The sequence below is a fragment of the Cyprinus carpio genome, chromosome B7 (genome assembly GCF_018340385.1).
Source record: "Cyprinus carpio isolate SPL01 chromosome B7, ASM1834038v1, whole genome shotgun sequence".
Classification (NCBI taxonomy): Eukaryota; Metazoa; Chordata; class Actinopteri; order Cypriniformes; family Cyprinidae; genus Cyprinus; species Cyprinus carpio.
Window position 1 is genome coordinate 13000439 of NC_056603.1, and position 17441 is coordinate 13017879.

At 33.5% G+C, this 17441-nt stretch overlaps 1 protein-coding gene across 6 annotated transcripts; it reads right to left on the minus strand.

Annotated features, from left to right (window-relative positions):
- Positions 1-644: 644 nt before the first annotated feature.
- LOC109087142 (ceramide synthase 2-like) lies at positions 645-17177 on the minus strand. Of its 6 annotated transcripts, XR_006155156.1 has the most exons (13): positions 16330-17175; positions 12254-12434; positions 11922-12039; positions 10527-10645; positions 9075-9132; positions 7878-7928; positions 7232-7324; positions 6854-6982; positions 5811-5917; positions 5535-5688; positions 1923-2309; positions 1735-1846; positions 645-1549 (listed from the first exon to the last, which is right to left on the minus strand). XR_006155156.1 is itself a non-coding variant. In XM_042727310.1 (12 exons), exons 2-11 carry the CDS (start codon positions 12424-12426, stop codon positions 2175-2177), a joined length of 1137 nt encoding a protein of 378 aa, XP_042583244.1. In that variant the 5' UTR covers positions 12427-12434; positions 16330-17177; the 3' UTR covers positions 647-2009; positions 2128-2174. The 6 variants fall into 6 exon arrangements, 3 of the variants coding, with proteins under 3 accessions (XP_042583244.1, XP_042583243.1, XP_018956924.1); XR_006155155.1 differs by having other exon boundaries at positions 645-1846; XM_042727310.1 differs by having other exon boundaries at positions 647-2009; positions 2128-2309; positions 16330-17177.
- Positions 17178-17441: the final 264 nt, after the last annotated feature.

Sequence of the window (17441 nt, forward strand, 5' to 3'; positions counted from 1 at the left end):
TTCTTTCTAGCTCCAGTTAGAAGCCTGGCGGCAGCATTTTGCACCAATTGAAGCCGAGACAGAGAGGACTTAGCTACACCAAGATACAGGGAGTTACAGTAGTCCAGCCTGGAGAAAATAAAAGCATGGATAACAGTCTCCAAGTCCCTTGGTGATTAAAAACGCTTTCAAGTTCACAATGGATCTGAGATAATAAAAGCTGTTCTTCACCAGTTAATTTGTTTGTCAAATTTAAGACCATTATCAAAGATCACACCCAAATTTTTTGCAAGATTATGAGGATGCACAGATAAAGGACCCAAATTGTCATTTATTTGTATAATAGATGCTGGAGGTCCGAAAACTACAATTTCAGTTTTAGAATCATTTAATGTTAAAAAGCTGGCTGCCAACCAGCATTTTACCTATGATATACAATTTAATAAAGAATCTATATCATAATTATCCCCATGATTCAAAGGGAGGTACACCTGCGTGTCATCAGCATAAAAATGGTAACTAATGTTATACTTTTGAAAAATCCTGCCTAAAGGGAGCAAATAAATACAGTTTCACTGTATAGAAAACAGCAACTTGGAAATTATCTTCCACACAAACACATATCACATGTGATATGCGAAAATAAAACATTTAAAATATTGTAATATGTCGATAATATTTATTTGAGCAATTTCTGGGTTTTCAACCTAGGGGTCTGTAGAAACATGTAAAACAGAAAGAAAAATGACATTCCTAGCTATTTAGATGAACATTAACTAAAGATCTGAAGAGCATTATAAAACTGGCATACTGAGATATGGATCAAAATCTTTTATTACAATAAAAATAGAGTTACATATTTAAAAACCCATCTCTGCTTATCTCTGGGTCTGTGCATAACCCCAGACAAGCAAAAAAAAATAAAAAAAATGACTCGTCATAATTTTATTTGCAAAAGCCTGACTTTCATTCATTAATTCATTCATCATTCTCTCATACACATTTCATTTCATACTAATTAAATAGCCTAAAACACTCACCAAATCAGTCGCTCACAGATTTGAATATTCAACCAGCTAATTTAACTTCATAAAATGTCAACAAGACACATTAAAAAAATCTCAAATTTAACATCATTCTTGAGATATACTTAGGTAGTTTTGAGTCACATCCATACTGTAATATCCTATAAAACCGTGTCTACACTGGATACGAGCAATGTATCAAAACCATTCTATTTCAACTTCTGTCATAATGGAGCAACCGCTGAAAAAGGGTTGTTCACACTGATCTATATAGAACTATATTATAGATCAGTGGTTGTGCACCATAGATAGATAGATAGATAGATAGATAGATAGATAGATAGATAGATAGATAGATAGATAGATAGATAGATAGATAGATAGATAGATAGATACTGACTATTGACTGGAAGTCCTTCATTTTCAATGACAGCTGGTGATTTTGAAAAACATTCTTTGAGTGCAGATGCCAAGTGTGCATAGAAATGCATACTAGAAACCAGCAGTACAGAGACCTCCAGCCATCAAAACTTTCAGAAAATGGCCTGCATTGACAAAAAAAAAAAAAACTCTTTCAAGAAACAAAGTTGGACGTATTCATTGTAGAGATGGTGTAAAAATAAAATAAAACAATGCCTGCAAAAGGTTAAAGTAATACAAAAGTAGATGTTCTGCTTCAGAATCACTTGCAGGAAACATAAACTTGAAATCTCATCTTATTAGTTCTCACTAGAGGCTGAGCTGGACAGCAGAGGTTGATGTAAAACTTAACAGCACAGCAGATGAAGCCTTGATGGGGGATGCCAGACGGCGAGAGCAGCCAGTGTGACATGATCTTTGAGCTTCAAAAACAATGAGGAGTCTATTAAAACTTTAGAGGAGTTTCTTTTTCTTTGCACTGTGTTCTTTTATAATTACCCATGTGATCTTGTGCCACAATGAAAAAAGTTTTAGTTGAAAGGGGGAAAAGCAGCCAAGACACACAGCAAGTCGTCTCCAGTGAAGCTGAGTGAAAAAAAGAGGGGTTTTTTTCAGCATTATAAAAAGATGCAATTTGTTTTGACAGGTTTCTGGCAAATTCTCTGCCTGACAATAAATCAAATGTGTGTTTTTGGTTCCTCACATCCCTAAGGGCAATTCAAAGTCCTTCACAGTTTGAGAGAAGAGGTGTCAGTGATGATTAGCCCCGCCTCCTGCTCCACAGCCATTGGTCACTTTCACATGTCCGTCATTGTCCTCAGTCACACTGGTTTCCCCGTCTTCTTCCTCGTCTTCTTCATTGTCGCTTCTCTCGTCTTTGGTTAACTATCCAAAAAGTATATTAGGGAACAGAGTTCAAAATTTATTTAGTCGACACAATAGCTAAAACAGACTTTTTTTTTTTAAAAGAAATCTGAGAATGAAAATTTTTAAATGAAAAATTCACTTTAGAGGAAAAAAAAAAGATTTGTCATATAATTTTATTATTCCTTTATTCATTTTCATATGCTTGTCTAGAGAAAACTTTACCTCAATTCAGACTCAAAATTGTAGGATGTGAACACAGAAGTGCGAGATAAACTCTTTTTTTTTTTCTTTTTTTGTTGTTGTTTTTTGTTTTCTTTTTTCCCCTGCTACAGAATAAAACCGGTCATGATTCTGTCTTTTCTATAATATAAACTTGAAATTCTGTGTAAGAAAAAAAAATGCTAGAAAAAGGTTGGAATTGTGAGATAAAAATTCCCGATTACCTTTTTTCCTGAAGTGGAAACCAGCTTCCTTACATAAAAGCTAAATAAATAGCCTAAAACATGCACCAAAATAGACGCTTACAGATGTGAATATTCAACCAGATTTTTTAAGTTTAGAAAAGGGCAGAGTTAAAAAATAATAATCATTAATATTCAGCACAACAGCTAAAGGCGAATTCAAGAAAGAGAATTTGAGTGTTTATCCATGCAAAACAATACCAGGTTGCTTCTGTGTTGTTGCTAAATGGTTGAGTGGTTTTTACAAGCAAGTTTGTTTAAATCACTAACCCAAAGTATGATCCATATATAAGCAGCAGGTTTACTGGTCCTTAGCTTAGAAAACATTCAAAAATCAAACAATAAGCACCCCGATCTTTGAACTTCCTTTACTTCGGAAAGCCAAAACCAAAACCACAGCATCTGAAATGTGAAAATACGGCCCGCCTGACCTAACGAGCCATTTGTAAAAACCAGATGCGCAGATACACAATCCATCATCCATAGCAAATGAATCCGAACAGTCTGATGTGCACTAAATCACGACTAATTAGGTCCCTTTGAGCAACAGGCTGCAGGTATGTGAAGCAGGGAAGCGAATGAATCTGGCATCCCTTATTCTCTGTGCATTTGCGAGAGATCATGTACGCTGCCAGTGCAATCATGCTCAAATTATGACTCACCTTTTTCAATAGACCGAGCTGGAGTGAAAACAATAGAGCACTAACTACAGGCTGGCAGGGCTTATTTTAATCAGAACGCAGTGTAATTGGAAATAACAGAACAAGGACACAGACCTGGATCACTCAGTCACCATTACGAGCTTGTGTCATCGTTTCAGTTTAGTGTATAATTCATGCAGGATGGCTTTGTCTATAACTGCTATTATATGCATCTTTGTTTTAGTGTTTCGCATGAATCAAGTCTGTTTCTCCTACAGGAGTCTGCTGCTGTTGCAACAGGGAGCTCTGACCTAAACAAAAATAACACTATTTGTCCAAAAATATTATTCACATACTTAAAACATTAACACTTTTATTTTTTTGTTTTGTTTTTTGTTGATCAAAAGTGACAGTAAACATATTTATAATGTTAAAAAAAAGAATCATATTTCATATAAATGCTGTTTTTGAACTTTCTATTCATCAAAGACTTCTGAAGGATCATGTGATTTCTGAAGGATCATGTGACACTGAAGACTGGAGGAATGATGCTGAAAATTCAGTGCTGCATCACAGGAATAATTTACATTTTAAAATGTATTCAAATACAAAGTTATTTTAGATTGTAATAATATTTCACTATTTTTACTGTATTTCTGATCAAATAAATGCAGCCTTGGTGAGCAGACTTATTTCAAAAACACTGACACCAAACATTTTAACTGTATATATTTATACTATATATATTAATATACATATTTTGAAATAACTTTCAACTGAGCTTAAAATAACAATTGTTAATCAAAATAAATATATTCTATATATTTTCACAATGACGCACTTGAATAGTGATTCAGGAATGTTTCATGTTGAAGCCATGAAACCAGAATGCAGGAATTTCTTCCTCTGAGAAGAAAATGTGACTCATGAACTCATTTGTTTCAAATTAACATTTTTGCTTTAGACAGCCATTGGTAAGGTGAATAAGTCTTGTATTATGTTAATATCAGGACATATTAGGCCTTTTATGCAAATCAGCAGAGTTTTTGTTCGAGATGCAGGGCGTTTAGACCCAGCATTTAAAAAACACACACTATATAGCCTATTACGAATGTGTTCATGTGCTGTACCAACCACCCCACACTGGTATAACCAGCATTATGGAATTGTTAACTAGACCAATAAAGCCATGCAATGCAATATTCAAATACTCAAAATAGGACATTTAAGGGTGACAATAAATGATAACTGTGCTATAACTGAAACTCTGCCAGCTCACAAGACAGCGTAAACAAATAGACAATGCTTCTTTTAAACAGCTTTAGTTAGAAAAAAAAATAGTTCAGTGCATCCAGAACTTTCCGACTGCACAACTGCCATAGTTTTCTGACTTGTTAAAAGTCATACGGTGTCGGTTGTGTCTGTTGAGATGATTGATAACTAGCCCGAGGGTGGTAAGGTAACAGCATTAATGGTATTTGTTAGTAACATATGACCTACAGGCTGCATAGATGCACTTCATTACCCTTATTTTTGAGTCATTCAGATCCACTACGCCTGCAACCATCTTATAAATAATTTTATAATGTATTCAGGGCTTTTCACACAATGCTTAACCCTGGGTTAATGTCTTTTTAACCTCGGGTAAAGCAGTGTTTCACACTTATAATTATAAAAGTGGTTAGCGATGCTTTTAACCCTCAGTTATGAAGATCTGCTCCAATGAACTGTGGTGCCAAAGGTATAAAATCATAGAGAATGTTACAGTGAGTCGTTTAGAAACAGACAACCAATCACAAACTGATTCACTGCTTTTCTCATTAAATATAAATGAGATTTGCACATTCATAGTTTAGCGTCAGTTTGTTTTTTGGCCTTCAGGTTTCCAACTTGAGAAGAGCAGGTTGATCATAACATTTACACAGATGCACAGGCAAATACAAACTCAAGTCGCCTATTTGTCCAATCGATGTTATTAAACATAAATTTGCAAAAAGAAAGTTAACCCAGGGTTTACAAATGTACAGTCAGTAATCTCAAAATATGACTACCCAAAACTATCCAATGTAATGAGAGACCATTCAGACAAGACAATTTGAAAAAAATGAAGTCATTCCCAAATAAAAAGTAAAAGAACTTACACTTCCAAAAAGAAACATCTTCACCATGCGTAGAATCAGATACGCCCAGAATATGTGCAGCATTAACAGGATGACAAGCATGAAGTTAAAAAAGTAATATCCAAAGAATGGTGGGTAATAGTCGGGAGGATAAACCCACGTGCAGTGAATGATCCTGGAATAAAGATGCATGAGACGGAGACAGTTTTTAAACAAAAAATGCATGCACGTTATGTAAAATACACATGAGACTCTTTATCAGAGCTTGGAAATAATAGTTTCACACATAATTCTCACCAAAATGGAAAGATTATGAGTCGTGTGACTATGAATACAGCAGCAAATACCACAAAGATGCCGTTGCATGTGCTTTCCCATTTGGCGTAGTTGAAGATCTTAGCGGACTGTGGAGAAATAACACAAAAATAAACAAACAGGTGCAATTTTTACAGTATCAGCCAGGGTTTTTACAGTTAACTAAAGCTAAAACTGTACAGTCTTTCTTTATTTGAAATAACATAAACTTAAAATACGTAAAAATACTAATAACAAAAATTGAAATGAAAACATAACATCTAAAAATGAAAACTATTTCAAAACATTAACAAAAACTATAGTTTTTCACTATATCACAACCATATAGATACCAATAAGAACATCAGTTGTTCAGTTTGCAGGGTTTAATAGCTTTAGTAGTTAAAATTTTTTCAGACATTCATAAATGCTTTAAATGGGTTGACAAATGTATTCCCTACAGAAACTGAATTTTTTTGAGTGACATATTGGAGGACTTGTCCCTTTTTAAATAACCAGTAGCCTCATTCTCATTCTCATCATTTCTCATTCTAGAGCATGTTTATACTAAAGTTGTATTTTGCCTGGGTGCAAGGTGAGACAGCACTGTTTCTGATTGTTTAAACCTTAAAAGAGTCAAAAAAAAATATATACAAACACAAAAAACACAACCTGTGCAATGAACCCATTCCACCAAACTAATTTCCTGTCACTCTCCAATACAGGGGTACACTCTTAAAAATAAAGGTGCTTCATGATACCACAGGTTCTAAAAGGTTCCAGAAAGAAGCTTTAACATCTGAGGAACCTTTCTGTTTCACAAAAAGTTTTTTGTGGCAAAAGAAGGTTCTTCAGATTATAAAAGAGTAAGAAAGAGATGGTTCTTTAAAGAACCTTTGACTGAATGGTTCTTTGTGGAACCAAAAATGGTTATTTTATGGCATCGCTCTGAAGAACCTTATAAGTATCTTTATTTTCAAGAGTGAAAATGGCTAAAAATACAATAAAGAATTATCAAATAAAATAAGATTTGGTGTATCATTAACCTCTAAAAGAATGTCAGAGGAATCATGAATGAGCATGACTAGGGTCCCGACCCGGATGTAGTTCCCACACCAGGAGAAGGCCAAGAGCGTCAGTGTGGCCCAATGATGGATGATCTGCTCTTTAAAGTCCTGAAATAAATATATACGCAAAATATTCACAGAACGTTTCCACAATCATTCTCAGTGACATAGAAAAAGTAGATGAGATAAAAACAACAACAAAAAAATCAATCTGGCTTTAAATGATAGATTACAATAGCTTTCATTGTGTAAATAATGACCAGATGTTTATTTCAGGTATTGTGATAAATGGTTAGCCTCAGACTAAACAGTTTGAAATATAATTTAAAAGATTTCATGGTGTCACACGATACTCACCTTTCGTTTGACATCAAGGGTTATTCTGAGCACTAGCGACAAATAGAAGCTCATCTCCAAAATATAATACCAGTACTGAGACTCCAGCACAGACTGCAGGAGGAAAATAATAAGCAACAATAAGCTCTCAGAAACATGCACGATAACAAGATGACCACGTTACATTTTTATGACTGAAAAAGTAAAAGACTCTGATTGATCCGAGCTATAATTCAGTGTGAATTTGATGCAATTCATTGTGCTTTGATGCGGCAGGAGTTTGAAGACGGCTCTTTTTTAGGAGTGATTATTCTAAGAAACTCAATGTTTTGAGTGCCAATCTGAATGACATCACTGTTATTTTGATTGCAACCTGGAACTCACATAACGAGTGTGAACGGTTCCAAAAAAAAAAACATTCAGCTGGGCCAAAAAAAGACATCTTTCTTCTAAATATGGCCATGTTTGATTTGGAACTAGCGTGAGCCTTATTATCTGCCTTATTTATTAGCCGTGCCGTAAAATTGAGTGTTGCGTGAACCCTTTATCGGGGACGGGTCAAAGTGAACAATATCTTGCCTGCTCTTTTTAGTGCAGATGATATGAACAATAAAATATCCCTTGGAACAAGTACAAGCAAATTAAAGATCTCAAGACTGGAACATACCTGTCTGGGATAGCCATCCCACACCTCCCGCAAATTATAAAACCAGGGTTTCTGTCATAAAAGACAAATCAGTATTCAATTTTATGGAACACAGAACATTGGCTTTTTACTTATTTATGAGAGTTTTTGGAGCTGCAAGGTGGCTGTGTTCTAAAACCTATTAAAACCTATTATGCTGCCTACTTAGGCGTCGTTTTAAGGCATCACAGGCACAATCCAAACACAAAGACTTCTAAACATTTGTGGAAATCCCATAATGCAGCGGTTCTCAATAAGGGGGCCCCAAGATAACTTAAATAAATTAAAATAAGCTAAAAAAAAAAAAAAAAAAAAAAATTTGACCTCTCAACAGCTGTTTATCAACAACTGTTTCCTTTTCAAGAACCAGGGTTCGTATGGTCTTTGAAAATGGATATGTGAGGAGACCTAATTTTAAAAGTGTGGAAAAGTCAAGAGTCAAACACACACACAAATGTAAAGTACAAATATGTTTTAAATCCTTATCCTTATATGACGTTGACTGGAAAAGTCATGTAAATTCATAGGTTAAAAAGAGAGGAGGACATTAAGCTCTTAAAACACTCTTAAAATTCATTTATGACATTTATTTTAATTATTAGAATTAATATAGTTTTAGTTACTTTTTTTTCATTTACAGAAACAATGAGTGTCTTTAAATTAAAATAAATTTGAAAACTAGGTATAGGGGGCCTTCAAATGTTGTGGATAATGGTATCAAAAAGACTGAGAACCACTGCCATACTAATGCATTGCAATAATCCAAATATAAATATGTTTAAAAATGATTCAATTCCAAAAGTACAATCAATACACACAATTTAGTTTAAATCAAAATGAATTTGTTTACCCAATATTTGTATAACTATGCATTGTGTCATTCGCAGTATAACACAATTTCTATTAAAATCAATTGTTGCGTTCTTCCTGAGCACTGTGTATGCACACTGTTTGTACGATGCTGCCTTTGTAGTGTCCCAAATTGCTCTGTATTTCCCACAGTGCTCATCTGTCAAAGGTTACAAATATATTAGATTTCTCAACACCACAGAGCTGATCACAGATCAGCTTCAATGGCCAAAATCATGTCAATCATCAGAACAGGAAAACAGGCACAATTTGCCATATTTCTTACTTCAGACATGCAGAAGGATATGTTAAAGAAGAGGATAAACTCACATCATACAGGGCTATGATTCCACCAATGAACGCCGCCAGATAAAACACCATTCGCCAGCTACAGAGACAATCCAACAGAGATGTGATCAGGGATTACATTCAAATCAAAACAACTAGTCAACACTAGTCTTGACAACATAAGCAGACAGAAACAAATTAGCAACCACTTGGGTATCAGGCCTTGTGCCTTATGACCACTGCAGTGCATTGTGGGTATTGCATGTGGAACAGTGTTTTATAGGAAACACTTATAATAAGGTTTCATTTGTTAACATTAGTTAACTACATTAAAAAGTGAACAACATTTCTGCAGAATTTATTCATCTTAGTTAATGTTAATCTTAACATTAACTACTGCATTTTTAAGATCAAAAAGTGTGGTAACTGTAGTTAATGCACTGTGAACTAACATGAACATTGTTTATTAACTATGGGAATAAATGCTGTAGATATGTTATTGCTCATTTTTGGTTAATGTTAGTAGTTAATGCATTAAAATGAATGTTAAAAAATGGGACCTTAAAGTAAAGTGTTACAGCTTTATAAAATAAATCCAAAATATAAATAAAATAATAACAATGTAATATAAAAATAATAAATATTATAAAATAAAATAAATGATTTACTTCTGTGTTTTGTATAATTATGGGTTTATGCTATTTGTGCATCTTGATAATCTGTCCTAAAACCTCCTTAAATTTGCAAAGTTCCCAGGTACATCGGCATATTAAGTATAATGTTTTGCTTGCTAATGTTTATGCATTTAACACTGGACAATTTTATTAAAAAATAATAATAATAATAATAATAATAATAATAATAATAAATAAACTATGCATTTCCTGAGAACCAAACCCATTTATTATATATATATATATATATATATATATATTTTATTATTATTATTTTGTTTATTATTATTATTATTATTATTATTATTATTATTATTATTATTTTTTTTTTATTGATATTGTTATTTTATATTAATATTACTTTAATTTTAATGTAATTGGATTAGGGATATTTTTTTTTAGTTGTGTATGGACAAGATGTTACAAGTCACCCTAAAAGAAAATTTAATTAAAAATACATACTAGAAAATTTAATTATTACATAGTACAAATCATACATTAGTCTATTTAAACCAATAGGGTCAAATAAAGACAATGCAAACAAGATACAAACAATAATAGGATAGCTAGCAAATATAAAATTCAAGTGTTGACAAATCTGAGTACTAATTAACCAATTCTTCAATTGAACCCTAAATAAAGCATGTGTGTCTCCATGAGCTTGCCATTGCTAAAGCTATGCTATTTGTGCTGAGTTACAAGAATGCAAGAACACTATCATCATTATGCAATAATATCTGATTACAGAATGCAGTATTTGACCAATCAGTATTCTAGACAGATGTGTAATAAGTCATATTAGGCTATGCATATTTCATACCTGGCCTCTCTGAATTTTTTCAGAATCCCAGGACGGTCCTGGTTTCGTCTCCTTCTGAACCAGCGCTCCACTTGTCTACTGGACCAGCTGCATTTTTTGCACAAGCCATCAATATCTGCCTGATAAGAGATGGAAGAGAGCAGAAGGGTAAGTCGAGAAATATTGTAGATCTTCTTGTGTTAGAAAAGAGGCATGTTGATTTTAGTATAACTGTTTATGCTTCATAATTCAGGTTTTATTTTACCAAATGCTACCAAAATAAATAAACAAATTCCTAGATTTGCCAAATTTACATAAATACTTAATCTTTTTAAATGTCTCAAATTTACAAAGGGTGTACAATTGAATAAATATTCAAGTAATAAAATTCAATACCTACAAATATATTTAGGCAAAAAATTTAATATTTAATATTAAAATTTAAATATATAAAAAAACACATTAAATCAGATTAAATCAAATCAAGCACTTGATCTGGGTTGATGGTTTAATCTAATAAATTATTTATAATATATTTAACAATACAACCTAAATCTTACATATAGTTAAATTTACTGTGTATGGTGGGTAAAAATAAAAGAATAAAAAAAAAAGAAAAAAATTGGAACCAGATCTGAGTTCAGTTAAAGTTTCCAAAGAAATTTTGCAGAAAATCTTGTCTTAAAGTGCCCCAGTATGGATTTTTGAAACTTACCTTTCATGTAGTGTGAATGAAAACATCCAAAGTTTTAAATCTAGAAGAGCACCGTGTATAAAGTTACTGTTCCTCAAAAGAAAGAGTCAACTCTGAATCATTGAAACGAGTTGTTTTTAAAATGAATCCCAAGCCGTTTCATGTTGACGTCAACATGAAACATTAGCATATTGCCGCCCACTTGTTGGTCTTTTCGCCTTGGTCTGAATGAAAATGCTAATTCATTCTGTGCCACTAGGTGCCGCTTTTGGAGTGGTAAAAATAGCTGTTTCCCTGATAACGCTGTACACAAAGGAGCATTGCGCTTGCAAATGCTGCTTTATCAGACATTACAGGCATAATATAGTGAAAATGAAACCGATCACCGCAGATTAGCGTCATACAAAGGAGGGGTTTGGAAAAATTAATCATTGAGGGAATCGTTTGGGAGTCATTGAACAAATAAAGTAAAAAAAAAAAAAAAAAAAAAATCTTATAAGACAAATTAAGTGTTTTTTTTTTTTTTTTTTTTTTTTTTTTGACCTTGCATGCATGTCAACATCTAGTTGGGGACTCCCAAAACCAAAATATGAACCTTTCATTACCCATAATAGAGGCACTTTAATGTCTAAAACAGTGATTCTCTCTAGTGATCAAGCCAAAGGCGACTTTGAATCTGGTGTGGATCTGTGATATTGTTGAGTGAGAGTAGATGATGTTACCTGTCCTGGATGTTTTGATTTTGTAATGAAATAATGTTCAAGAACAGCATTGTGCTCCACTTTGTATCTGGTTTTCTCTGTTACGCCAAGAGAGGCTGCGAGCGGTGTCGCTATCAACCTAAATGGCAGACATTAATAGATTTAGCTTGTTAACATTTTTGATTATATGCAATTCTTAACATTGAGTTCCAAGTATAAATCATCCCTGAAGCATTTTACATCCTTCATGTGAATCAAAATTATATTTCATATATCAGTTTTGTGGGGAAACTAACTTAAAAGTACTCCAAATTGTCAAATTAACAGTCACAGAAATTCCTCAACTGACTCACCTTTCAAACACGTATCTGACTACAAGGAAGCCTAAAGCATATGGCACAGTGACGTAGAGGTGGGATGCTCTGGCGTAGACGAGCCCTTCCTCGTCTTTGAGATCGGCCCACGTGAGGTTCCCCGGCAGCCACAGCCGGTCCCACCACAGCCACTCACTAATCGTCCCAATCATGACGTGATCTGATGAACACAAGCACAGCCAGACAAGATTTTACATGTCATGCTTTGAACATATGTGTTTCATGTCAACACCCTCTTTAAAAACATTGTGACTAGATCAACGATAAACATCTCAGATTATATTACTGCATTTATTAAGCAAGAAGCTGTTCCTAGTGAGAGAAGAGTGTTTTAACATCAAACCAAACTTGACATCATTTAAAGGAATAGTTCAAATGTGCATTTATTCACTCTTAGGCCATCCAAGGTGTAGTTGATTTTATTTCTTCATCAGAACAGATTTGTAGAATGTAACATTGCATCACTTCCTCAGCATTTTGCAGTGAATGGGTGCCATCAGAATGAGAGTCCAAACAACTGATAAAAATATTACAATAATTTGTTTCTTACAAACACTCAGCTTTTCGCTTCACAAGATGTTCACTGATGGACTAGAGTGGTGTGGATTAATTGTGGATTATTGTGATGTTTTTATCAGATGTTTGTCTCTCATCCTGATGGCACCCATTCACTGCACATTGCTGAGGAAGTGATGCAATGCTACATTTCTCCAAATCTGTTCTAATGAAGAAACAAACTCATCTACATATTGGATGGCCTGAGAGAGAGAAAAATGTATATACTAAACATTTCACCGTAGCATATATCAAACAGTATTAAAGTTTATAGGGAACTCATAAATGTTTAATTGTAATACATTACAAAAAATATAGAGTTTTCTAATAAAGAGAGAAGGAGATGTAGGAAATTAAATAGGAGATATTCAAATATTTATTCTGGATTTACAAAACAACTTAACTAATAAAATAAAGAGGGTAATACTAGTAATAAGTAATAATATAGTCATCTCATAATATCAAATCAAATATTTTCAGTGCAAAAGTATGATAAACATTAGTGTGCTAAATATAGAATTTGCAAGTCATTTAAATGCAGAATTAAATTATTCAGTTAAATTTAGCCTCAGACATATAAGCAATCATGATAAAAATAAATTAAAATAAGGCTTGCTCAGCGCTGTGGATTTAAAAACCAAAACAGATTCCGATTACTTTCATTAATGTTTTACAGTATTCTCCTGCATCCATTTAAACCTTCTACAAACGTGCAATGAAAGTACAATTTCAATAATACCAAACAATAATAAGTTAAATAGTCAAATTATGTAAAGACAGTGATGTATGTATCTGTGTTAAAATGCTTGAGATTCTGTAGCTGTGGTATATTATCAGTTTCTGAGCCTTAAATGATTCACAAAATATGTTGAGTGTTAATGACAAAACAGCTCTGATGCAACTAAAAACAGCGTTTGATAGGGGCAATGCTGACCTGGGGCAAAACCACAAACTTATGTACCTACACACACCTGAGACGCCACCTGATCTGGGAAAACAAGAAGAGCTGGTGTGAATCTTTATTGTGTTGATTTCAGATCCATTTAGTAAATTACACATTAACAGCACTTCACACCCAAGTTAAGTACCATCCAAATATTAGCTTTCATATACAAGGAAACAAACTCTCTATAGACGGAAATATTAATGAGTTTACCACAAGTGAAAGTATGTCACAAACTGAATAATAACGTTATCCTGGGTTATCTTAGTTCAATTTTCACACTGTCTAAACTGGGTTATTTATCAATCCTGGATAGCAGGTTTTGAGATATTATAACTGTGTAGTAAAATATTTGCATATTCACCAGATAAATAACGTTACAAAAATTAACATATATATATATATTACGATATATATATATATATATATATATATATATATATATATATATATATATATATATATATTAGAAGAAAACAGTGAAAGTTTTTTTTATCCATATTAGACTTTAAATAAATATATATAGCAATGTGGAAGGGCAGTAAATTAATTTTTAAAATAAAATTACACACACACACACACACACACACACACACACATATAATGTTTTCAACATTGATAATTGCACATTAGAAGGATTTCAAAAGGATCATGTTCATGTGACTGAAGACTGGAGTAATGATGCTTTGCATCACAGGAATAAATTATATTTTACATTATATTTAAGATAGAAAACAGTTATTTTAAATTGTAATAACATTTCACAATATTGATGTTTTTTACTGAATTTTTGGTCAAACAAATGCAGCAGCCTTGATGAGCAGAAGAGACTTTTTTAAAATAAACTTACTATCCCCAAACTTTCGTACTCATAACTAAATGCTAACTATACTCTATTTTGACCTTTTAATGTATCTGCTTATTCCTTTCACTATCATATAATTGTTCCTTTCTTATATTTTGACTTTGATCAGACAATATGAGCAGCACACAATGACAGTCTTTCTCTGTGACTGTACTATGACCACGAGAACGACCAGAACACCATGTCAACTGAACATAACAAAGAGCTCAGAGTCTGTTTGAACAAGACGATGAGTAAACAGGGCAGCCTCCACATGTACAGGTCATAAAGAATTATCACCCGTCCCTTCAACCCCATTACTGCCACACCATCCCAAAGCCACTATCTTCTTTCTTAACCATTTCTGATAAGAAGAAACTATAGGATAGCTGAACAGAATAGTTCAAATTCAAGAACTGATAAACTTAAGCACATAAAAATGTTCTCACTTTAGTACTACAACACAAGTCGCAATTTCTAAGACACATTTCAACAAATACAACAGCTCATTTCAACGCTTATAGATTCAGAGAGACCATAACGGTGTTTGGCAGTAGCTAAAGTTCAAAGATTTACATCTTCTGCTTTGAGCAGCCATCTAGATCTTACATTTTCACACCAACAAAAGCATCTTGATCAAAGCTGCTCAAGAATTTTTTAATTAAATTCTGATTAGGTTTCAGGAACAGCAAGAAGAATGAACTTAATAAGACCAAAGCAAAGAGGCATTAATCTACTTATGAACTATGATACGAAAAACAAACCCTGAAGCTTCTCAAAATGCTCAAAAACATTAAAACAAAAGCTGTAAATAATGTCTTAAAACTCAAAAAAGCTCAAACAGGCAGTTTTCCACCTGCTCTACTCTTTATTTGAGTCTTTTATTCTTAGTCTTATATTTATATTTTATAAAAGTCCTACTTATTTTCTCCATTTGTCTTTTTAAAACTCAAAACAATGACTGCAGGATTAGTAAAGTCACACTGCAAACCTAAACATTTAATAAGATTAGAATAACCAATAGACCAAAGTAAAGAGATGTTAATCTACTAATTAATTACAATACGAAACCTTGAAGCTTCTCAAAATGCCTAAAAAACAATAAAAACCAACAGAAAACCCTGAAATTGACAGTATCTTCCAGTCTTAAAACCCAAAAGCTCAAACAAAAACAAAAAGTTTTCCACATGCTTTACTTTCCAAACATAAAAAGTCCTCCTCATTTTCTCCATTCGTCTTGTTCGTCAGTGACTACAGACTGGGTATTTACATCGCAAACATACTGTATTCCCAGGAACAAGAAACAGTTTAATAAGATCAGAAAAACCAACAGACCAAAGCAAAGAGACGTTAATCTACTAATGAAGTTTCCTAAAATGCTCAAAAAAAAAAAAAAAAAAAAAGACCTGGAATTAATATACCTTCCAGTCTGAAAACCCAAAAGCTCAAACAAAAAAAGTTTCCACATGCTTTATTTTTCATTAGTCACTTTACAAACATAAAAGTCCTGCTTAAAACTCAAGTCAATGAATGAATGAAGTTTCTTAAAAATCAAAAGAGCAGGTTTCCACAAGCTCTACTTTTCATTAGAGAAACTTTCCAAACATCATCTAATTTTCTCCATCCATCTTGTTTAAAACTCTGATTGCATTGGCCAAGACACAATCGCTGGCATTGCATTTCATCCAAGGTCAAGTAAAGCCACACGCTTACCTCTGCTTCCTGTCAGCAGTTGAGCGCAGCGCTCAGGTAAATGGTTATGCTGACGGTGGGAAAGTGCATAACATGACAGCACGGCTGCGCTGGAGGCCCACGGGAACAATCTTTGTTTGAAATACTTTGCGGTCACACCCTGCTTTGTTTCCTCCCCTCCCTACTCACCTCCTCCTTACCTTCCTGAGGTGAACAGGCATTCGGTGGGCTCGCTCATGCACACTGTGCCCTAAGGACTCACCTCGTTTGCATTGTGCAACTGATATCTGCACTGCAAGGGCGAGATCAGCGGTTCACTCAAAGCACAGGCCGTCTGTACTCGCACACATTAATTACCTGGAATTCAGGAGACACCTTTAATTATTTATTGCAGTTGATCTCAACTAGTGTTACTTCAGGACACAGATTTTACACTGGACATCAAGCGGTTTGTCCTTTGGGATTCTTGATCAGTTTAACTAATTTAATGTTCTTCAGTAACAGAGAGTCTAATGTAAAGAGAGTCTAATTACTGAACAAGCCTAATCATGACATTAAAATGGGCAACAGCTGTGTGGTCTACTGTACTGATGCCTTTCCTTCTGAAAAGCTGTTGGCGACTGGAATGGTTGTTGATTCTGGATATTTGCATATAAACTGATGAAAATGAATTTGCTCTCATTAGCTGGTGATGTAATTTATATGCTAATGAGGATGGTTTTGAGCCTAATCCCCATTCCCAGTCCATGGAAGAAACCTGCAGTTTATATCCTTTAGACATGCAGCACATATACTGCACTCATACTTACAGTTTTTACCTTTTGATTAAAAAAAATTAATTAATTAATAAAAACTGAATCAGGGACCCAAGTCAAATTATAAATACATTATTGGAAAAATATAAATGATAAAAATATAATGAGATTCTTTAAAATGCCATGGAATGTTGCAATAAATAAAAATACAATGATAAATAAAAATAAATGAGGCATGGAATTGTTTTACAGGAAAAAATAAAAGGACAATGAATAAATAAATAAACTGAAAAATAAGTCTATTTCATCATGAGAGCTGACACATTGTAAAGCATATTTCATGTCCTTTTTTAACATTAAAATTAAAGTACAAATGTA